Source organism: Rhinatrema bivittatum, chromosome 4, assembly GCF_901001135.1.
Source record: "Rhinatrema bivittatum chromosome 4, aRhiBiv1.1, whole genome shotgun sequence".
NCBI lineage: Eukaryota > Metazoa > Chordata > Amphibia > Gymnophiona > Rhinatrematidae > Rhinatrema > Rhinatrema bivittatum.
In genome coordinates this window covers 26,013,809-26,038,241 of record NC_042618.1, presented here as the reverse complement: position 1 = coordinate 26,038,241, position 24,433 = coordinate 26,013,809, and the positions used below count along the sequence as shown (strand labels likewise).

Genomic DNA, 24,433 nt, shown 5'->3' with positions numbered 1-24,433 from the left:
CTTTCTAATAAAGTTAAAGATAGTTTCTAATTGACTATCCTTGATATGATTTTGTTTTATTCTATAAGGGTAAGGACAGAGTAGCCTATGTTTTGACTAGACTGATATTCCAGATGATAAAGCCATAGGGATGGGGGGGTTATTTAGGCAGGTTAGTGAATTGATAACACTTGCCCTCACACAGAGCCACTTTGTGTTTTATTGTGAGTACATATGAGAAAATTATAGCTTAATCAGTTAGTGACAAGGGAAGTGATTCTCATTCCTGGCAATTTGTGACATTTTTAAACCAATTAAAAAAATATATATATATACACACACACTCATTATGAAGAAGCATTTCCCAGCCTTTCTGTTTATCAGGATATTCCCAGCGATTGTACATGAGATCTTTGTGCACACACTAGATCTTGTACATTGATTGTACATGAGATCTTTGTGCACACACAAGATCTCCATTGGATGGGATTCTTTCTCTGGCTCATGCACTCGGGGTATAATGAAAGGCAGACCTGTTGCATGAAATTGCAGGTCCGGGTTGGCAAACACTATTATAAAGAATCTAAAAAATATAAAATTCATAAACCCTATGTAAGATAATGAAAGCAGTCTGTGCCACTGTGTTCTTTTATAAAGAATCTAAAAAAATATAAAATTCATAAACTCTGTGTAAGATGATAGCAGTCTGTGCCACTGTGTTCTTCTGTTTTAAGGCTATCACTGTTCACAAGATGGACAGTGAAATGTTGAAACAGAGCAACATCTGTAAATATGTGATACTGGGGAACAGTGAATGGGGTTAACGCACTGCAATTTTTTTTTTGTGGCAGGGTTTTGCAATCTGCTAACTAATTTCCTATATTGCGCAATACATTTATTGCTGGCTTATTTGTAATATAATGTAGATAAATCTTATAGCACATTGGTATCCACATTTAGTTCTCCGTGGATACCAATGGAGAGGAGATAGACCTGTGTCAAATAACATAGTGCTTGGCCTAGGCAACCTTAGTGAGATAATGGCATGGTGCAGGGCTTCTCAGAGTAACCAAGCTATGCAAATGAACCTTGTTTTTAGACTAAACACATGGAAAAATATTTGAGTATTCACTGTTGATAGCCTTGAAAACCAGACTTCTTTGCAGCCCTTGTGGAACTCCCACCCCAACCTAGCGCATAATTCAATCACATAGCAAGAGGGGAAAAAGCCGTCCTTGGAGCCACAAAGCATGCAGGCTCTAGAGATCTTCCTGCTGTCGTTGATTCTGCTTAATTCATGGGGCTGGGGGCAATTTTTTTCTTTTCAGTCCTGCGGAAAGAACCTATGACGGCAAGGTCAGAGTGACTGTGGAAGTTGTAGGGAAAGGAAAGTTTAAAGGTGTTGGCAGAAGCTACAGGATTGCCAAATCAGCGGCTGCAAGGCGAGCACTACGAAGCCTCAAAGCGAACCAACCTCAGGTGGCCAGCATCTGAGACTCCTCTGCAAACCAGGAAAACCAGAGCTAATGCTGAATGCAACAAATGGAAAAGAGAATTTAATGTTTAGTAACAAAATAGATGATGGGGTGGGGGGGGGGGGAAAAGAAAGATTAACGTTGTATATACAATTTTTTAAATAATTGTAGTTTAATAATCTTTAATATATATTTTTTTTTGCGCAAGCACAATCTTGCCTTCTTTCCTCACTTTCTGCTTTGTTTAATCACATGAGTGCTTTTCATAATCTTTAGCAAGTATTTTGTCAGGTCCGATTTTTATTGTTTTACTTGTTAGTACAGCTGTGCTTACGTGTTAGGCTGAAATCATTTGCTAGATGTATCTAGATATAGATTTAAAGCCATCTATATATAGGTATATACAAACATGTACACGTATATTCTATATGTAGTGCTTGTTAAATTCCTGACTCTGTGCACTAGTGCCAGTCACGAAACAGTTGAGAAACTGTAGTGGATAATCTGGCATGAGCGAAAAGTATGCCAGTATTGTCCTTTCTTTCCGCGTCGTCTTGGTATCGGGATGACATTCCCAGTCACTGTTGCACTTAATTGTTCGGGACAGCGAAAAGTTGAAATGAAATGACTGGCATGCCAGATACCCCCATTTTCTGCTGCCATATCGGATCGTGTAGAAAGGTTCTTGCCTTAAGAGACCCTCCTTGATAATTCTTTAATTTGTAACCTTCCTCCCCCGCCCCCTTTTGAACAAACTGTTTTACATTCCCTTCACTTTATTATGCATCGTGTGATGAAAAAGGCTCTAGATTTTCAAAGTTTTAGTATGGGTGTGACTTAAATTATTACAGAATTCTCATGAAAAATGGTCTTCATATGTCTGTGTATGTATTGAGGTTATTTTAACAGTTTGGAGGAGGTGATGTAGCTATTAAAACCATTTGAAAATAGTGTAGGGCCCGGTTTTCCAAGACTACAGTAAACTCTGCACTAAACGTTCTCCTGGTTGGGGCAATGCCATGACGGTTCATTTCAGAGCTCATACTTTTTGGCCAGAAAACTAATCTTGGACATATCGCACCTAAAACATGCTGCAGATTTTGTAATCAATTGGTTACTTGTTTAACAAAATGGAGCACCTTTATACTTCGGAGATTTCTCCTAGGAACTTCTTACTGTACTTTTCACAATGTTGCATGTGTATGTCAGCAACCAAAGTTGTGCTGTTGTGTAAGCGATGGGAATTGCTGTTTGAGAAAAAAACTGCCATACTTTGGTATATCTGTGATTTAGGTCATTAATTTAAAAAAAAAAAACAAAAAACAAATCGTATGTTATAGGCTTTGCCGAAGTTTCTTTGATTAGACCTTGTAGGCACTGTTCACTTGAATACCTCAATTTAAATTTGATTTCTTTGTTTGCATGCATTGTTTTTCTTTTGTTTTGGTGCGTTTTATGTATTATGCTTGAAAAATGTTAATTTTTTGCACTGTAACTATAATACCTCTTAATTTACCTTTTTAAAAAGGGGGGTCTGTCTTTTACTCCCACCAGCATATCAGTAGAGGTTATGCTGCAGATTTGCCCCATTGGTAATGCTTGAAGGTTTGAACGAGCTAAATAAGGCATTTTTAATGTTTTCTGCGCATTGGCCCGAGCTTGCTCCTCCTAGAAATGCTGTGTTTAATTGCAAATAATTACTGTTTTCCCGCCCCCCATCCCCGCCCAGCTCTAGTTTACTCATAACACGAGTGATCTGGGATATCGAACACTTCACTGGATAGAAAACGACAAAAGATTTACTCTCTTAAAGCTTTTGTTCTCATCTTAATGGATTCCTGTCAGTTTTGCAAGCAAAATTTTTGTGTTTGATTAGAGTAGTTTTAGTGCTTGAATGTTCTGAATTACATCTTCTTTTCTCTCCATTACCGTGACTCAAGAGCCTCAGAGGAATATTTTTAATCATTTTATGTCTTAGAATTGTCTGTCGAAATAACAAAATCAGTTTTTCTCGCTTGTGTGAGGAATGTTGGAGACATTCTGTTTGCTTCTATTTCATGGTCTTCCTAAATTGGTAACTCCCATGTATAATGTATCGTTTCTTTGGTGTACTGGTGTTGGATAGGGAGGCAGTCCTCCAGTACAGTAAAGAGAAGCACTAATCAGCAACCCATGTTAAAAATTAAGTGTTTTTGTATTATTAGACTGGATTTCTAGGGGTTTTAAATTATTGATAATGAGACAATTTAAAAGGACCCCCTCTACTGGATGCCAGCTAATACTTCTGATGGAATGGCAATGCTTAAAGGATATCTAGGAATTTGCTTTGACCGTAAGACAGAATGGCCAACAGATAATGTGCCCTGAGCTGTCCCAGATCCACACTTGTACACTAACTGTAGAGCGATGCAACATTGCAAACCTGTAGAATAATGTTTGGTGTCTGTTCCCAATCATTGCATTTAATCCAGTATGAGGCAGAAGTGACATACTCTGCCTCTTTCTTGCCCAGGAGCTCTCTCTGGGTAATGCTGACACACTTCCAGGGAACTAACAGCTACTTTCCTAGCGTGTAGCAGATGGACTCAGGACCAATGGGTATAGTGTGCTCCTGACATCAGCCCTAGTACATATACCCCTGCAGGTAGCCCTGCTCTTCAGTATGTTCTGTCTCCATAGCAGTTCAGGACTCTATCCATGCTTGCACAGCATTAGAGTATTCTAACTAAAGAAATCCAGAACAAGAAGAAATCTTACCTCTACAGACAAGCCCTGCTCTCCTGCATTGATACCTATGGGTCCCTCCCCCAGTTGAGAATTCCTGAGGTGATTTCCGCGATCCCTCAGAGGTAGGCCTCTGTCCGGCAGCCGGTTCCCAGCGTGAACTTAGCCCTCGGCAACGGGTGTGGCTGAGAGGCAGCGGGTGCAACTTCGAGTGCGGCTGTGAAGCTAATTTTCCCTCTCCCCGCGCAGCCGGAGACCGCCCGGAACGAGACCAGGAAACGCCGAGACAAGGTAAGGTAGAACACTTCCTAAAAGTCTCTGGTCTCCGAGGCTCGAATAGCCGCACAGATCGCCAGTCGGCATCAGTGCTACCGGGTTGATCAGCCCTATCCAGGCTATACCCCGGTCCGACACGAGGATCCTCCCACATGGAGACCCTCCGAGGTGGTCGCCGTATTGCTCACTTGGTCGCTGTCGCTATTTTCACTTGATCGCCGTTCTGTCCGCAGATTCGATCTGTGTGCACAGAGGTGAGCCGTGTGCACACCTGCGCGCGCATAAATGCCATGCGCACAGCAACGCGCACAAGGGCGCCGGGCGCACAGCACATGCTCAACTGTGCTGGGCGCATAAGTAAACCCCGTGCGCACATCAGCGCGCGCATCTTATTGAGCGCACATCCGACCTACACGCACAACTTGGCGCACTCGGAGCACATAACTAAGCCTCCCAGCGTATACTTGAATGCACAAACAGGAGTTTTCTGCAATCTTACGCGCACAAACCATGGCACCACCGGACAAGAAGCTCAAGGCTCAGGGTCTCTGCGCAGCATGAAGAGGCCACGGCCCTGTGTCTACAGTGCAAGGAGGCTCTGGGTGAACCAGGCCAAGGTCCTCTCCAGCCGGCACTGGGATCTGGATCCACCGACAGTACACCGGATCTGGCTACCCCCAGCGGAACCCTCCCTCAAACGGGTTCCCCGGTGATGCAGTGCCTCTCAATTTAGACCCAGCATCTTTCTCCTGGGTAGAATTCCTCAGAGGCCTACATACCTTTGTCCACATGCAACCGGCACCCCCGATGACACAACCAAGCCTCTCCCAGAGGACCCTAACATCCCGGGACCCTCTAAACCCAGAGAAGTGCCCCTCCCGCCTCAAAGCCCCAACATTGGGGACACGGACATCTCGGATGAGGATCAAGACTCCCTGGAGGATGGGGAAATCCCTCCAGGAACGGAACCTTACCGAATCATGAGGCGGTTCTTCGCTAAAGACGAACTTTCAGACCTCGTGGCTCACAGCCTGAAAGAGCTCGCTATCCCAGGCACGAGTGCCGCAGGGAAACCGAAGACGAACCCCCTCCTCGAGAGACTCCGTCAGGCCTCCCGCTATTTCCCTTTGCTGAAAGCCGTTCAACAGCTGTTTAACCTGGAATGGGAGGCTCCGGAGACCACGTTCAAGGAAGGTCGGACCCTGGCAGCCCTATACCCCCTGGATCCCGCTGCCAAAGATCTCCTGGCATTCCCCAAAGTGGATGCCATGGTCTGCGTGGTCTCAAAGCGCACTACCATCCCAGTCGAGGGAGGAGCGGCACTCAAGGATGCCCAGGACAGACGTCTGGAATCCATCCTCAGTCATTCGACGTATCAGCTATGTCACCACAGATCACGGCCTGCTGTGCCGTGGTGACACGTGCCGTCTTATCAAAGACCAGGAACGCCACCACACCCGTCGAAGCACTAGAACCAGCAGTATAATTCCTCACGGATGCAACCTCTGACCTGGGAGTCCAGTTGGACACCAGACAGGACAAGGTCATTCTGATTCCTACAAGGAGAACAAAACTGATGAATCAATTGCGAAACCTGTTAAGCAGTCTTTGCCCCAAGGTGTGGGACTACCTCCAAGTCCTCGGTCTCATGACATCCATACTGGAAGTGGTTCCATGGGCAAGAGATCACATGCGACCCCCTACAGCGTTCCCTTCTGTCACGATGGAATCCAATGTCCCAGAACTACTCCATTCGCCTGCAGCTCCCGGAGGAAGTTCGAACCCAGCTACAATGGTGGCTACAAGAAGACCATCTAAGCAAGGGAGTAAGACTATCCCCGCAGACCTGGATCCTGCTCACCACTAATGCGAGCCTACGAGGGTAGGGAGCTCACTGCCAGGAACTGACCGCCCAGGGGCAAAGGGACAAGGAAGAGTCGGGATGGAACATCAACCGACTGGAAGCACGGGCAGTCAGGCTAGCCTGCCTACGCTTCAGTCACAGACTCCACGGCAAATCGATCAGAGTCATGTTGGGCAATGCCACAACAGTTGCCTACATCAGCCGCCAGGGAGGAACCAGAAGCCAACAGGTGTCCCTGGAAATAGACCCCCTAATGGCATGGGCGGAATCAAACCTACAAGAGATCTCAGCCGTCCACATCGCGGGAAAAGACAGCGTCACTGCGGATTACCTCAGCAGAGAAAGTCTAGACCCCAGGGGGAATGGAAGCTGTCGGCCACAGCCTTCCAGTTGATAGTAAACCACTGGGGAACACCAGCCATGGACCTCCTGGTAACCCGGTCCAACGCCTAAGTTCCCAACTTCTTCAGTCGCAGACGGGAACCACAATCCCAAGGGATCGATGCCCTCGTCCAGGGCTGGCCACAGGAAATCCTGCTATACGCCTTCCCTCCTTGGCCGCTACTGGGTGGGATCATCTGCAAGATAGAACACCACAGGGAACCAGTTCTTATAGTGGCCCCGGATTGGTTAAGAAGGCCGTGGTACGCAGACATGCGAAGACTACTGACAGGGAGCCCTCTCCCTCTACCTCCACACTGGGATCTGCTCCAAAAGGCCCAATCCTCCACGAAGACCCAACTCGATTCTCTCTTACGGTCTGGCCATTGAGAGGACATGCCTGAAGAAGAGCGGATACTCGGGGGCGGTGATTGACACTCTGCTTCGAGCACACAAGTTTTCCACATCTCTAACCTACATACGAATATGGAGAATATTCGAAGCCTGGTGTGAAGACCGTGACATCCTCCCACGGACAGCCAAAATTCCCACGATTCTGGAATTCCTGCAGAATGGCTTACAGAAGGGGTTGTCTCTCAGCTCCATAAAGGTGCAGGTGGACGTGTTGGCCTGCTACAGAGCCAAGGTGGAGGGCAGCAGCCTAGCCTCTCACTCGGACGTCTCCCGCTTCCTGAAAGAGGTCAAACAGATCTGACCACCTCTGAAGTGGCCGGTACCTTTATGGAATCTCAATCTAGTCCTAGACTTCCTAGCAGGAGCCTCCTTCAGACCCACCCACGGTCTGTCCCTCCGACTACTAACATTGAAGACTGCATTCCTAATGGCAGTTTGTTCGGCCCGTTGCATCTCCAAGCTTCAAGCACTGTCCTGTCGAGAGCCGTTCTTCAGGTTCACACCAAGATCCATACAGCTAAGCACGGTCCCCTCCTTCCTCCCAAAAGTGGTTTCTCACTTTCATCTAAACCAAACCATCTCGCTGCCTTTGCCAGATGAGCATAAGGACTCTGAAGAATCTCGCCGCCTTCGCCATCTTAACATCGGCAGACTCCTAGTCCGATACCTGGAAAGGTCGGAAACCGTACGAAAGATGGACCACCTATTTGTCCTTCACAGCAGGAAGAAACAAGGGGAAGCGGCCTCACGGGCAAGCCTCCACCTCTACAGTTCAAGGTCCATTCCACTAGAGCCCAGGCAGTGTCATGGGCGGAAACCAAGATGCTGTCACCCACCGAGATCTGTTGGGCAGCGACATGGTCCTCCATTCACACCTTCTCTAGGTTCTGTCGCCTGGATGTTCAGGCTCGGGAGGACACCGCAATCGTAAGGGCAGTACTAAGTGGGCCACAGGCAGCCTCCCACCTGGTTCGGTGGTAGCTTTTGTACATCCCATTGGTCTTGAGCCCATCTGCTACACGCTAGGAAATGGAGAAATTACATACCTGATAATTTCGTTTTCCTTAATGTAGACAGATGGACTCAGCATCCTACCCATGGCTGCCGACAAACACGGAAACCTTGGGTGACAATCCCCGAGAGCAAGACAAACACGGGAAAGCCAAGCCTCCCTCTAAGACACCCATACCCACCGGGTGTCGGCGTTTCTCGGTTGAGTGCACTGGTGGTCTCCAGCGAATAACCACATCAACCAGTTCAAGTTAAACACGTTAACCAAGTTATGCAAGTTATTCAATCACACATATATCCACAATTGCTTTTCGAAGAGAATACTGAAGAGCAGAGCTTCCTGCAGGGGTATCTGTACTAGGGCCGACGTCAGATTGAAATCTGACTCCGTCTCCAGCTGCTATCAGGAGTACACTATACCCATTGGTCCTGAGTCCATCTGTCTACACTAAGGAAAACGAAATTATCAGGTAAGTAATTTATCCATTTTTTTATTTGATTAGCTGTTCCACGGAGTGTTTAATTACTACCACTAACCCCAACAGCACAATATGCTCACTTATAGAATATGGGATTTTTCACACTGTGAAAGAAAAGAAATAAAAGATTCTGTTTGTATAGTCTGTATTTTGTAAGTGTTCAGTGATCCCTTTGTTACTAGACAAAGCCTACAAATTTGACATTAGAAATGGGTACGTGGGTGGTTGCCGATAACGTTTTTTGCTGCTGATTTTTTTTTTTATAAATGACTTCTAGGTTTTTATTTTTTTTTCCTAATATGACCTCATTCAGACGTGATTCGTGCCCTCCAGGACAGTAAAACCATGCTTTGTGCACTATTCCACTGTGTCCCACCCATCTCGTAACACAATTGTAATATTGGACAGTTTGTAAAGACCTAAATCCAGTCGAATGCGATGCCAGGCTAGTGCTTCCTGGAGCACTTCCTGATATTTTGGAGTAAAAAGGACTCTGCTGCCCACTTTCAAAATCAGTCCCACAGATAAATGTGGGGGGTTTTTGGCATGAACCTTTATTTTTTGGTGATATTAATTTTATGGTACTGTACTTTAAACAGTTCTCCTAACTATGCTGTGTTTGTATTTTAAGGCTTCTTTTGTTTTTTGGGGGGGTTTTTTGCGCTGTTCTTTTTTTTGTTTTTTTTTCATGTAGCACAAATAAGCATTGCACTTGGTACCATGCTTTACCTCATTTCAAGGAAAAATTATGCTTAACCAGGAGGAAAAAATGTGGTGTGGCCTTGCTGCTGTTTTGATTTACAGAATTTGAAAAGAGAAAAAAAAATAATTCTAATGCCTACAATGTACCATTTATTTGCACAACTCAGATAGGTCATCAGAAATGTCTGTGGTATTTCTTGTTACTGTATAACAAATACAGTATGTTGCAAGATTTTTTGCATCAGTTTTCATTGTGTTATGAATTAAATTTGAATGGCCACTGACATTCCTTCAAGTTAAACCCTACTCCTCTAGAATGTACATGTACAATTGAAAGCTTGCGGCCCGATTTCCCTTTCTCGAAGCATGCAGGAAGCAAGGGTGGTGGCTTCCAGTAGACTTGTTCAGCAAGAAGCTGCCGACCTTGCAATAAACTGCCCTAGTCTGTTCTCCTGATCCGATGTTCTCTTGTGACCACACTAGCTGGGCTACAGCCGTATTCTCAGCCAGCCTGCTGACAAGTAGAAGGAAAGGCCGACTTGGTACACTCGATGTATACAGTGCCAGCTTGAATCTCCTCGTCAGCTTCTGACTGTAGAACCAGCGCCATTGTATTACAAAGTATTAAGAAGTAAATACCTCACTTTCAACACCAGCCTCTTAAACTGTGCTTTACACGTTTGGCGGAGAGAAAATCTATGCCTGAGTTCCTTTATCATTTACCTGGGGATTTACTGTGGAATTTAAATTGGAATGTGTTTGCATCCTGGAAATGGAAGGTTTCAGGATCTTTGTTTTTCACATTTAATAGTCTGCTTGTGTAAAAGGAAGCAAGCTGATATCGATAAAAGAGCTATCAATATCATTTGTAGAGTGCTCCGCTGGCCATGAATACAATTTGTCTTTCAAGAATCATTTGTAATGCAAAAGTTTCTGTACCCTGTGCTTCATTCAGTACGTTAATTCTTGGTTTTCACAAAGCTGTTTTAATTTGGATGGCTACCACAGACAGATTGCTTTATAGATGCACTCATAAACTTCATTCCAGCAGCAAAGTAGTATGTAGCAAAAAAAAAAATGTGAGCAAGGTTGCAAAGATTTAGATGTTTTTAATGTAAATTTTTTTCAATTTAAAAGATGGGTAAAATCAAGTAGAACGAATGATGAATATGAATGGATGGACAACAAATCGTTTTCACTGTCACATGCTGCAGCCGGCTTTAAGGGACAGAAAATGTAACTCATTCATACTGTAATCATGCTGCAGAAATTTGCAGTCTGCACCTTATGGATCCCCATTATCTTTTAATAGGGTTTTTTTTCCTTGTAATAACTGTAGCTGACTATATCTCCAATAAAGTTATGTTCTGGTTGTAAACAGTGTGATTTGTTTTTCCTCCTGGTATTAAAAATGTTGCATGATACATAAACCTGGCACTGTTAACAATGTGGTTATCCTTTTACTTTTCCGGTTCAGTATGTTAAAGCTGTGTTAATATCTTCAAATGACAGAGAAAATGATGACTCTGGCAGTCAGTAAAGGCTCCCATGGACAGCATGATGCCCTGGCACTCAAGCCTTCCTTCCACCACTGAAAAATTGTAAAGGATTCCTGTCTCTGTTTTTGTTAATTGATGAAGTAACTTACTGTATTTGGCTGACTTTTAACTTCTATACAGACTTAAAGCCTGGAACATTTGCTTCACTGGTCAGCTGTCCCATGTTCCATAGCACATAAGAAATAAGAAATTGCCATGCTGGGTCAGACCAAGGGTCCATCAAGCCCAGCATCCTGTTTCCAACAGAGGCCAAACCAGGCCACAAGAACCTGGCAATTACCCAAACGCTAAGAAGATCCCATGCTACTGATTTAATTAATAGCAGTGGCTATTCCTTAAGTCAACTTGATTAATAGCCATTAATAGACTTCTCCTCCAAGAACTTGTCCAAACCTTTTTTAAACACAGCTACACTAACTGCACTAACCACATCCTCTGGCAACAAATTCCAGAGCTTTATTGTGCGTTGAGTGAAAAAGAATTTTCTCCGACCCTCCTTATGCAGGATAAGGGGCAGTTCTGCTCTGGCAGGATCCTTTCATTTCAGCCATTCTGAGCATACATTTTTGAACGGTAAATCTAAATAAAACAAAGCATACCCTTAGGTGAGCTATATAACAAGTCTTCTGAAGCCAGAACAATGCTTGGCTGCATAGGTAAAGGAAAGGTAGCAGAAAAAGGGAGATGATTTTGCCCCTGTATAGATCCTTGGTGAGACCTCACTTGGAATGCTGCATGCAATTCTGGAGACTGTACCTTCAAAAGGACATAAACAGGATGGAGTCAGTCCAGAGGGTGGCTACTAAAATGGACAGTGGTCTTTGTTCGTATGGGGATAGCCTTAAAGATCTAATAATATATACCCTAGAGGAAAGATGAGGTAGGGGAAATATGATAGAGATATTCAAATAGCTTAAAGGTTTCCATATACAGGAGGTGAGCCTCTTTCAGTGGAAAGGATGCTCTAGAATGAGGGGTAATGGGATAAGGGTGAAAGGGTGAAAGGAAATATTTCTTTAGAAAAAGAGTAATGGATGCATGGCATGGCCTTTTAGGGGAGGTGGTGGAGATGAAAATATCTGAATTCAAGAATGCAGGGGCGCTCTGATGAAGTGAAGGGAATTACAAGGACTATATAAATGGATGGATGGGCAGACTAGATAGGCCAAACAGCCTTTTTCTGCCATTATGTTTCTATGAAGAGCCCTTCGCTTGAATTTTAGACTTGGTGTCTTAGGGCTAAGAAGAGCTCACAAGCTACCCTATAAATGAAATTCAGGGAAGCTCAGGAGTCCTGTAGCTATTGAAGATCATATGAATAAAGCTGCTATGTTAGCCCAATGTTGAACAGTGGCGATGTATCTGAAACACTGCCATTGAGGGTACAGATATTCATCATCTCTAGGTCTTATCATTGAGAGGTCCAACCTTGGAAGCTACAGAACCAAGGAACAATCTTAGTTTAAATTATATATGATCAGCTTTGGTTTGGAGGCACATATATTCAGTCAATATCTAATAATCCTTGCCATATATATTGGTAAGTACAGTTTATGCATGCATGAAGACCTTGTGGGATAAGGTATTTTCTCACCCTACTTTACAAAGCTTGTAATCAAGATACAAGTAAATCTGTTCAATCCTAGTATTTAGCTGCCCACTGAATTTATAATACGGAAGCTTTCGATCAACCAATCCACCCCTATGCTGTGGAATGTTTAGATTTGACTGGGAAAGGTATACTACAAAACATTGAAATATGGAAAACATTTTAATGTAAAATAAATTAATTTCTGTAGTACTGAGTTTAGAATCCTGACTAAGAATCGAAGGAAAACACAAAGAAGAACAAGGATATAGAGAGGTTTCAGCAGACTCTGGATACTTTATAATAATACATCTTTAAAAACACTAAAATAAGTAACATTTCACAGAGAAAATCTGCCTAACTGCATGTCAGACCTGTTCTGTATGCCTGTTGACAGGTATACTGAGGTATGGCTCTTCAAATGACCGCCCTCTGAAAGAACTTTATTCCAGCACAGCCAAGCTGAGAGTCAGGAGACTGGGAAGATATGTCAGATCATCCCAGTAGTATTGGTTGCCATGGATTGAATTATGCCTTTTATTTCTTTCAGTCTTCTGAGTCACAAAATGAAAGTGGATGAGGTTTTGGACCACGGTATGCCATGTTGCAATGGCCAGAGCTTGTTTAGATTTACAATACGTCTGAAAAGATATTGCAACATGCCACTGGCCAAGCAGCAGCTCAGTCAAAATGGACTTGGTAGACTGAGCTAATCCAGATTTGAACTGTATAATCCAGGGATTTACAAAATGGGTCAGGACCCCAAATGGAGTCACATGTGCCGCAAATGGTAGCCCTCTTCAGTTGCCAAAAGCAGCAGCATTCATAGTGGAAGACAGCATAAAGTATGTAAGCCAGTACGTAGTTGGCCCTACAGTGGCCCCACCCTTGCATGAGTTTCTGTGGCAATAGGAAGCCTTGCGAATGGAAGAATTGGGGATGCCGCATGGCCTTTGAGCTAGCACTGCTCACAAGTCCTGTGCTGATCTTCATTACTAATGCTGCCACTTGTAGATCATTGTCGAGCTTGGGACCAACCATGAAGAGAGAGGAGGAGGGGTGGACTAAGTGTGTGTAGACCAGTGGAGATTGTCACTGCACCTCTCTCCTTACCTTACCAAGAAAGAAATGTTGCTCTTGTCATTAGCCTGCCCTCTCTTCTCACCAGTTATCGTCCACCTTTGGCCTGGGACCCAAAAGAAAACACTGCTGAACCTGGGCCGGGGATTGGAGTAGGGACTATTTGAAGGGAGGGATCAGATGCCTGAAGGGTTTAAGGACTGGATCATCTGGAGAGGGATTTACTAAAGGGAATGAAAGCAGATTAAGTGTGGGGGATATAGGGGTAAGGGAATCAGCTGGGGAAGATGGCAGAAAAGTGTTGGGAGAGGTGAAGCTGGTAGATGAGACAGGGGGGGATAACGATCAGTTTGAGGGTTATAAGATTAGAGAAGGTCAGGAGTGAAGAATCAAACATGGCTGAGGGCGGGTTGAGTTGTCGAAGTGAAAGTTGCTGGGGGATCAGGTGGCAGGACAGAGGGGATGCAAGTTGATGGAAGAGTAACTGGAGAGAGTGGAAGTTGAGAGAGGAGAGCTGCTGGATTGTGGGGAGAGTGAAGTGATCGGAAGAGCGGGACAACATCCCTGATGATGTTTTGGTTGTCTGGGGTTGTGAATTTTCTAGTGCTAAAATGGGGTCACATTAGATAAAGGTTTGGGAAGCCCTGGTATAATCCTTGTTACTGTGCCAAAGTTGTATAAATAGCAGTAATTTTCAAGCTTCATTTTGTAGCATAGGTGTCACTGACCTAGAATAATATGTCTCCAATCCGTGCCCCCCCCCCCCCCAAAATAAAAATTAACCTTTAAACCAGTTTCATTCCTGTATATAAAAGTGGAAGTAAGGACAAGGCTGGGAGCTACAGGCCAGTTAGGCTGACCACCGTGGTGAACAAGCTAATGGAATTGCTGCTAAAACAGAAATGAGTGCAATTTTTGGAATCCAATGCATGCTAAGATGTGAGGCAGTATGGTCTTACCAGAGGTAAATCTTGTCAGACCAATTTGATCAATTTTATTGATTGGGCGACCAGAGAATTGGATTAAGGGAGAGTGCAAGACATAGTTTACTTGGATTTCAGCAAGGCCTTTGACACTGTTCCACACAGAAGACATAAATAAATTGTGTACTTTAATATGGATCCTAGAGTGACTGGGTTAGAAACTGGCTGAGTGGGAGGCAACAAAGTCTAATGGTTAATGGAGTTTCTCTTCAGACTAGCAGCCCTGGTGTTGCCTTGGAGGAAGAAGGTCTCATGATGGGAGAGCATCAACTGGGTGCAGCAGGAAAGGATCCTGTAGCAAGGACCTGCTCTCCAGGTGATGCATTGTCCTTTCGCACTGAGGATATCTCCCCAAGGCCTACTGCCCAGGAGGGAAGGCTTAGGTCGGCCTTCATAGTTGGTGATTCGATTATTAGGAATGTAGATAGCTGGGTGGCTGGTGGGCATGAGGATCGCCTGATAACATGCCTACCTGGTGCGAAGGTGGACCTCACATGTCACCTAGATAGGATTTTAGACAGTGCTGGGGAGGAGCCGGCTGTCGTGGTACATGTGGGCACCAACGACATAGGAAAATGTGGGAGGGAGGTTCTGGAAGCCAAATTTAGGCTCTTAGGTAGAAAGCTTAAATCCAGAACCTCCAGGGTAGCATTCTCTGAAATGCTCCCTGTTCCACGCGCAGGTCACCCGAGGCAAGCAGAGCTCCGGAGTCTCAATGCGTGGATGAGATGATGGTGCAAGGAAGAGGGATTCAGTTTTGTTAGGAACTGGGGAACCTTTTGGGGAAGGGGGAGTCTCTTCTGAAGGGATGGGCTCCACCTTAACCAGGTGTGAAACCAGACTGCTGGCGCTAACCTCTAAAAAGGAGATAGAGCAGCTTTTAAACTAGAACAAAGGGGAAAGCAGACAGTCGCGCAGCAGCGCATGTTCGGAGAAAGGTATCTTCAAAGGATACTAATGATGCATTAGAATTAGGGCATCCCGACAGTGAGGTTCCAATAATAAGAAAAGTAGTCCAAGTGCCTGTAACTAAAAACTCACGTGAGCTAAAAAAATTCTAACTTATCCCTATCAAATAAAAAGCAGAATGAAAATACAAACAAAAAACAAACTTTGAAATGTTTGTTTGCTAATGCCAGAAGTCTAAGAAGTAAGATGGGAGAATTAGAATGTATAGCATTGAATGATGACCTAGACTTAATTGGCATCTCAGAGACATGGTGGAAAGAGGATAACCAATGGGACAGTGCTATACCGGGGTACAAATTATATCGCAGTGACAGAAAGGAGCACCCAGGAGGCGGTGTGGCGCTTTATGTCCAGGATGGCATAGAGTCCAACAGGATAAACATTCTGCATGAGACTAAATACAAAATTGAATCTTTATGGGTAGAAATCCCTTGTGTGTCGGGGAAGACTATAGTGATAGGAGTATACTACCGTCCACCTGGTCAAGATGATGAGACGGACAATGAAATGCTAAGAGAAATTAGGGAAGCTAACCAAATTGGTAGTGCAGTAATAATGGGAGACTTCAAGTACCCCAATATTGACTGGGTAAATGTATCATCAGGACACGCTAGAGAGATAATGTTCCTGGATGGAATAAATGATAGCTTTATGGAGCAATTGGTTCAGGAACCGACGAGAGAGAGAGCAATTTTAGACCTAATTCTGAGTGGAGCACAGGACTTGGTGAGAGAGGTAACGGTGGTTGGGCCGCTTGGCAATAGTGATCATAATATGATCAAATTTGATTTACTGACTGGAAGAGGAACAGTGTGCAAATCCACGGCTCTCGTGCTAAACTTTCAAAAGGGAAACTTTGATAAAATGAGAAAAATTGTTAGAAAAAAACTGAAAGGAGCAGCTACAAGAGTAAAAAATGTCCAAGAGGCGTGGTCATTGTTAAAAAAAAATACCATTCTAGAAGCACAGTCCAGATGTATTCCACACATTAAGAAAGATGGAAAGAAGGCAAAACGATTACCGGCATGGTTAAAAGGGGAGGTGAAAGAAGCTATTTTAGCCAAAAGATCTTCATTCAAAAATTGGAAGAAGGATCCAACAGAAGAAAATAGGATAAAGCATAAACGTTGGCAAGTTAAATGTAAGACATTGATAAGACAAGCTAAGAGAGAATTTGAAAAGAAGTTGGCTGTAGAGGCAAAACTCACAGTAAAAACTTTTTAAAATATATCCGAAGCAGAAAGGCTGTGAGGGAGTCAGTTGGATCATTAGATGATCGAGGGGTTAAAGGGGTACTTAGGGAAGATAAGGCCACTGCGGAAAGATTAAATGACTTCTTTGCTTCAGTGTTTACTGAAGAGGATGTTGGGGAGGTACTGGAGAAGGTTTTCATGGGTAATGATTCAGATGGACTGAATCAAATCACAGTGAACCTAGAAGATGTGGTAGACCTGATTGACAAACTGAAGAGTAGTAAATCACCTGGACCGGATGGTATACACCCCAGAGTTCTGAAGGAACTAAAAAATGAAATTTCAGACCTATTAGTAAACATTTGCAACCTATCATTAAAATCATCCATTGTACCTGAAGACTGGAGGATAGCAAATGTAACCCCAATATTTAAAAAGGGCTCCAGGGGCGATCTGGGAAACTACAGACCGGTTAGCCTGACTTCAGAGCCAGGAAAAATAGTGGAAAGTGTTCTAAACATCAAAATCACAGAACATATAGAAAGACATGGTTTAATGGAACAAAGTCAGCATGGCTTTACCCAAGGCACGCCTTCCCTCACAAATCTGCTTCACTTTTTTGAAGGCGTTAATAAACATGTGGATAAAGGTGAACCGGTAGATGTAGTATTCTTGGATTTTCAGAAGGCGTTTGACAAAGTTCCTCATGAGAGGTTTCTAGGAAAAGTAAAAAGTCATGGGATGGGATTAAATGGACAATTTTCTCAGTGGAAGGGAGTGGGCAGTGGAGTGCCTCAGGGATCTGTATTGGGACCCTTACTTTTCAATGTATTTATAAATGATCTGGAAAGAAATACGACGATGAGATAATCAAATTTGCAGATGACACAAAATTGTTCAGAGTAGTTAAATCACAAGCAGATTGTGATAAATTGCAGGAAGACCTTGTGAGGCTGGAAAATTGGGCATCCAAATGGCAGATGAAATTTAATGTGGATAAGTGCAGGTGATGCATATAGGGAAAAATAACCCATGCTATAATTACACAATGTTGGGTTCCATATTAGGTGCTACAACCCAAGAAAGGGATCTAGGCGTCATAGTGGATAACACATTGAAATCATCGGTTCAGTGTGCTGCGGCAGTCAAAAAAGCAAACAGAATGTTGGGAATTATTAGAAAGGGAATGGTGAATAAAACGGAAAATATCATAATGCCTCTGTATCGCCTCATGGTGAGACTGCACCGTGAATACTGTGTACAATTCTGGTCACCGCATCTCAAAAAAGATATAATTGTGATGGAGAAGGTACAGAGAAGGGCAACCAAAATGATAAGGGGAATGGAACAGCTCCCCTATGAGGAAAGACTAAAGAGGTTAGGACTTTTCAGCTTGGAGAAGAGACGGCAGAGGGGGGATATGATAGAGGTGTTTAAAATCATGAGAGGTCTAGAACGGGTAGATGTGAATTGGCTATTTACTCTTTCGGATAATAGAAAGACTAGGGGACACTCCATGAAGTTAGCATGTGGCACATTTAAAACTAATCGGAGGAAGTTCTTTTTTACTCAACGCACAATTAAACTCTGGAATTTGTTGCCAGAGGATGTGGTTAGTGCAGTTAGTATAGCTGTGTTTAAAAAAGGATTGGATAAGTTCTTGGAGGAGAAGTCTATTACCTGCTATTAAGTTCACTTAGAGAATAGCCACTGCCATTAGCAACGGTAACATGGAATAGACTTAGTTTTTGGGTACTTGCCAGGTTCTTATGGCCTGGATTGGCCACTGTTGGAGACAGGATGCTGGACTTGATGGACCCTTGGTCTGACCAGTATGGCATGTTCTTATGTTCTCTGAGGAGGGGGTTGTTACTACTGGTGTGCTGTCAGGTATCAGTCCTTGGACCGATTCTTTTCAATATTTTTGTGAGCAACATACCAGAAGGGTTGTAGGGAAAAGTTTGTCTTTTTGCCAATGATACCAAAATCTGTAACAGGGTGGACAGCCAGGAAGGAGTGGAAAACATGAGGAGGGATCTAGTGAAGCTCTAGGAATGGTCTAAGATCTGGCAGCCAAAATGTATTGCTAAAAAATGCAGAGTAATGCATTTAGGATGCAAAACCCCATGGAAAGATACAGTATTGGAGATGAAATTCTTCTAAGCACAAAGGCAGAGTGGAATCTGGGAGTAATTGTATCTGATGATAAGGTGGGCAAACCAGGTGGATATAAAGCAACGGCCTTCAAAAGGATATAAACAGAATGGAGTTGCCCAGAGGGTGGCTACTATGTGGGGGTAGTCTTAAAGATCTAAACGTATACCCTAGGGAAAGGCGAGATTGGGAGATATGATAGAGACATTCAAATATCTCAAAGGTTTCCACGTACAGTAGCTAAGCCTTTTTCAATGGAAGGGAGACTCTAGAATGAGGGGGTCATGAGATGAGGTTGAAAGGGGTAGAATCGTAGGAAATATTTGTTTATAGAGAAGGTGGTGAATGTAGAACAGCCTCCCATTGGAAATGGTGGAGACCAAAAAGAGTATCTGAATTCAAGAATGCATGGAATAAATGTAGGGGATCTCTAAGAAACCAATACTAAATTAATTGGATGGATGAGCAGACTAGATGGGCCACATGGTCTTTTTCTGCCATCATGCTTCTAAGTTTCTATTAGTCAGTATATCACCCTATGACACTCCAACTCCCACTTTTCCTATACCCTGCTAGGAGAAAGCAAAGTTGCTTACCTGTAACAGGTGTTCTAGGACAGCAGGATGTTGGTCCTCATCTATGGGTGACATCATCAGATGGAGCCCAACACAGAAAACTTATATCAAAGTTTCTAGAAACTTTGACACACTGAGCATGTCCAGCATGCCACTATCTATGTGTTCACCTGGGGTCTTTCTTCAGTCTCGAGTAGATTACAAAAAGTAAAACAAACTAGGAGAACCCAACTCTGTGGGGTAGCAGGCAGGTTTCCTGAGGACTAACATCCTGCTATCCTAGGAGAACACCTGTTACAGGTAAGAAAACTTAATGGGATGGTAGTCCTCACATATGGGGTGAATCCCTAGCCACAGACTGGACCCTAAAACCAATGAGATCAACAGACACCAAACTAGGTGCCTACGGGTACAACAGTGGAGGTGCTGGTGGTCACAGCGGGAACAGTGTGAACCCAAAATATGGGCCTTAAGCAGGAAGAGCTGGGTTCACAGCTAGAAAAGATTCCTGAGGACAGACTGGCTCAACCTGCTATCCTGGCAGCTGTCCCTGGCCAGACAATAATGAGCTGCGAAGGTGTGGAGAGAACTCCATGTTGCAACCTTGCAGATCTCTCCCATTGGAACTGCATGCAGGTGAGCCACCGAAGTCACCACTCTAACTGAATGACCTGTGACGTGGCCCCCCCCCCCCAGCTGCAATCCCACCTGGTCATAGCAAAAGGAGATGCAGTCCGCTAGCCAGGTGGAAAGAGTCTGCTTAGTCACAGCCACTCCCAGCCTGTTGGAGTCAAATGAGACAAAGAGCCAGTCCAGGCAGAAGGCCAACGCCTTCTTAAAATCGAGTGTGTGCAGCACCCTTTACACTTGGTTGGAATGAGGCCTAGGCAAGAAAGTAGGCAGGACAATGGATTGGTTAAGATGGAACTCTGTTACCAACTTCAGGGTGGGTACTCAGAACCACCCTGTCATGGAAAAATCTTGTGTAGGGCGGCTAAATCACCACGGCGTGCAACTCACTGACTGCATGCTGACGTGATTGCCACCAAGAATATGACCTTCCAGGTCAAATACTTGAGTGTCGAGGAGCACAGTGGTTCAAACGGTGGTTTCATCAGCCGAGCCAACACAACGTTAAGGTCCCAGGACACTGCTGGGATCTGTAGGGGAGGCCGCAGCTGAAGTAACTCACACATGAACCACCCCACAATCGGCTGCACCGAGATGGGTGAACCATCCACCCCCTGCTGGTAAGCCCCTATGGCACTGAGAAACAACCAAATGGAGCTGGTTTTAAGCCCAGTGTCTGAGAGGTGCAGCAGATAGACCAGGAGGCCCCAGGTTGGGCAGGAAAAGGGATCAAGATTATTCTTCTTGCGCTGGATAGTAAACCTCCTCCATTTCAATGCCTAAGACTTCCTCATGGAAGGCTTTCTTGAAGCCACGAGGACTTGAGACACCTCCTCTGAGAGGTCAAGAGGCTGCAAGATCAACCGCTCAATATCCAGGCCATGAGGGACATGGCCCGGAGATTAGGGTGGCGCAGCCTGCCCTGATCCTGCATGAGGAGGACCGGGGCAGTCCCAAGACGGTTGGGAGAGCTCCCACAGGAGCGAAACCAAACCTGGCTTGGGCTATGAAGATCAAGGTCCCCTGATCCTGGCGAAGCTTCAAGAGAGTCTTTGCTACCAACGGGAGGAGGAGGATACGCATATAGGAGGTCCGTTGCTCAGTGGAGGGCAAATGGGTCCGTAGCTGGCTGGCCATCTGCCCTAGTCAGGGAGCAGTACTGAGGAACCTTCCTGTTGCAGGGGATAGCAAATAGATCTACGTCCGGGGTTCCCCAGAGACTGAAGATTCGATCCGCCACCTCCTGCTTTAGGGACCACTCATGGGGTCATAAGTTGTGACTTAGCTTATCTGCCAGGGTGTTCTCTGCCCCGGCCAAGTACACCACTTGGAGAAACATCCCCTGAGCCAGAGCCCAGGACCAGATCTGCACCACCTCCTGACAGAGGAGGAAGGATCTGGTGCCCTCTTGCTTGTTGATATACCACATGGCAACCTGGTTGTCCAAATGAGGACCATGTGGTTGGCCAGGTGATCTCAGAAGGCCCTCAGTATGTATGGGATTGCCTGCAGCACCAAGAAGTTTATCTGACACCGGGCTTCTTGGGCAGCCCAGAGACCCTGGGGGTGGAGGCAGTCGACCTGGGCTCTCCCTGCTGGGTTGGGGGAGCCTGAAATGGCATACCCCGCTCCAGATTGGATGGGGATCTCCACCAAGCTAGGGAATCCCTGAGAGCGGGAGAAACCTGATGCAGACTCTGAGATCTTGGGTGGCATGCTGCCACTGAGAGTGCATGGACCACTGGGCTCGGCGCATATGCAGACGGGCGAACAGCGTGACATGGACGGTTGCAGCCATATGCCCCAGAAGCTGCAACATGTGTCGTGCCAACACTAGTTGGCTCTCCTGGATCACCCCCGCCAAGGATTGCAATGTACAGACCCTGTCGTGGGGCAAAAGGTCCTTCGCCTGCGTTACGTCCAACAGGGCTCCTATGAAATCCAGCCATGATGATGAACGGAGATGGAATTTAGGGTAATTGATTAAAATTTATTAAAAACACTATTGAAAAACGAGCACTATCAACTGCTGGGCCGCATCACTGGAACTCTCTCCGCCAGATCTCCGCCAGGAACATTGCCATATCACTTTCAGAAAAAAATTAAAAACTTGGCTGTTCGCCCAAGCATTCCCTTGAAGAAGCCTCAGCGTCTCCCACACAGTCACACACCCCACGGTTGTGTCACTTTCCGCAACTCAAAGGAACTGCTTTTCGCCTGATTGCACTCTGATAAAAAAAAATAATAATAATAATAAAAAAATTGCTTAATCGTATACACAATGTAAATTTGTATATAATTCCTACCTTGTAAGCACTCTCTCCTGCTTATTTGCCCCTCTCCAGTTAGAAATTGTTTAACCTATCCTTTTTTCTAACAGCCTAGTTCCACTTTCCCTGTTATAATGTAACTTTTTTGCTTTCATTGTTAACTGTTTTCCCCCAGTTTACTGTAAACCGGTACGATAAGACCTTGTCTTGAGCATCGGTATATTAAAAGAATTTAAATAAATAAATAAATAAATAAAATAAAACCCCAGGTGCTTCAATACCCAAATAGTTCAGCGTATTGACCACAACACTCCTGTTTGAGTGTCACTCTTGACCAGCCAGTCTTCCAGGTATGGAAAGACCTGGATCCCCAGCTGACGTAAATAGGTACCCACCACAGCCAAGCACTTTGTGAAGACCCTTGGTGCGGAGGCCAGGCCAAACGGGAGTATGTGGTATTGAAAATGCCAGTGGCCCATCACAAAGCGGAGATACTTCCAGTGACTAGGAGAGATCTCAATGTGGGTGAAAGTGTCTTTCAGGTCGAGGGAGCAAAGCCAGTCCTCTCTTTGAAAGTGGGGAATCAGGGTGCCCAAGGATACCATCTTGAACATTTCTCTTTTGAAACCTGTTCAAGGCTCACAGATTGAGAATGAGATGGAGGCTTCCTGATTTCTTTGGAATAAAAAAATAATGGGAGTAAAACCCCTGTCCCTGTTGCTCCCGAGGTACGGGTCCTACTGCCCTGGCCATTAGAAGGGGAGAGCTCCATGAGCAAGTCTGAATGTGAGATGGGACCCCAAAGTTGGCATGGGGAGAATCCGGTGAAACAGCCACGAGATTCAGCCTGTAGCTGTGCCGGATGATGGACAGGATCCACTGATCTGAAGTCATGGATGGCCACCGGTCCCCAAAGAAGCAGAGCCTGCCCCCGACCGGCGGGTCTTCCGGCACTGGTCGATTCCACTAGCTTATGCTCCCTCGCAGCCAGTAAAACCCCATAGCAGGGCTAGCCTGGGGTGCTGGCTGGGACCCCGTGGCTCATGAGATCTGTCCCTAGCGCTTCTCTGCTGTGGTCGACAGCAAGGGGCAGGAAGGTAGTGCTTTCATTGCTTGTAGAAGGGCCTCCTCGACCCAGGCTGGGAAGACCTCTTGAAAACTGACAGAGAAGCTGAGACAGTAGCCTGCAACTGCTGGAGGGTTCATGTTGATCCTTCAGCTGTGCGACCATATCCTTCATCTTGTCACCGAAAAGGTTATTCCTGGTGCAAGGCAAGTCAGCCAGACAATCCTGAACCTCAGGGCAAAGATTCGAGGCACAGAGCTAAGCGAGATGCCACACTGAGATGTTGGCGGGTTCTACACGGCCCTCCACCTCGAAGCCATCATAGGTAGCATGCACTTCATGCTTCCCACAGTCAAGGCCCTGGTAGACAATAGTCATAAGGGCTTCTGGAAGCAGTGATACAGACCACCAACATGGAGTCCCTGGAACACTCTCCTACCCATGGCATCCCATGCCCTATTCTCCTTGCCAGATGGGGCCAAGGCATGAGTCTTCGACCTCTTTGCTTTCTTTAGTACAGACTCTACCACCACAGATTGGTGGAGAAGCTGGCGCTTATGGAAGCCACAGCCTGTTGAACGAGATACACCCCATCAGCCTTCGGTTCACCGGAGCCACAGAGAGGGGGTGTTCCCAAAGTTGAAGGACAGTTCCTGGAGAATCTCATGGATGGGGCTGCCACCACTTCCTTCAGGACATCCATGAACTGGAGAATCTCCAGCATTTTGTGACGGGTATCCTCCTCCATCATAAGTTGGAAGGGTATGGCTTCAGCCATAGCCCGGACAAACCCTGAAAAGGTCAGGTCCTCTAGTGGGGACGACACCGCTCCTCCAAGGGAGAGGATTCCAATGGAAGACCATCAGAATTCACTGACAAGATATCAGAGGTATCCCTTCCCCAAGGGTTAGAGGGTCCTCAGGCTCATCGAGGCCACCCAGAGGGGGAGGCTGGGGAGCACTGGGCACATCCCAGGGTGGAGGCACCAAGGGACACGATGTGAAAGGGTGACCAAAGGACCAGGCACTGGCTCCGGCAGCACGGGGTGGGGCATGGGTGTT

General features: G+C 45.3%; 1 protein-coding gene across 1 annotated transcript in view; it reads left to right on the top strand.

The window, feature by feature from the left end:
* The window catches only part of LOC115089278 (endoribonuclease Dicer-like), a 109,497-nt gene extending 107,937 nt beyond the window's left edge, over positions 1–1,560 (top strand). The window contains exon 12 of the mRNA XM_029597400.1: positions 1,308–1,560. Within this exon, the coding sequence (XP_029453260.1) occupies positions 1,308–1,473 (166 nt within the window). The 3' untranslated portion in view covers positions 1,474–1,560. The remainder of the gene's footprint in view (positions 1–1,307) is intronic.
* Positions 1,561–24,433: the final 22,873 nt, after the last annotated feature.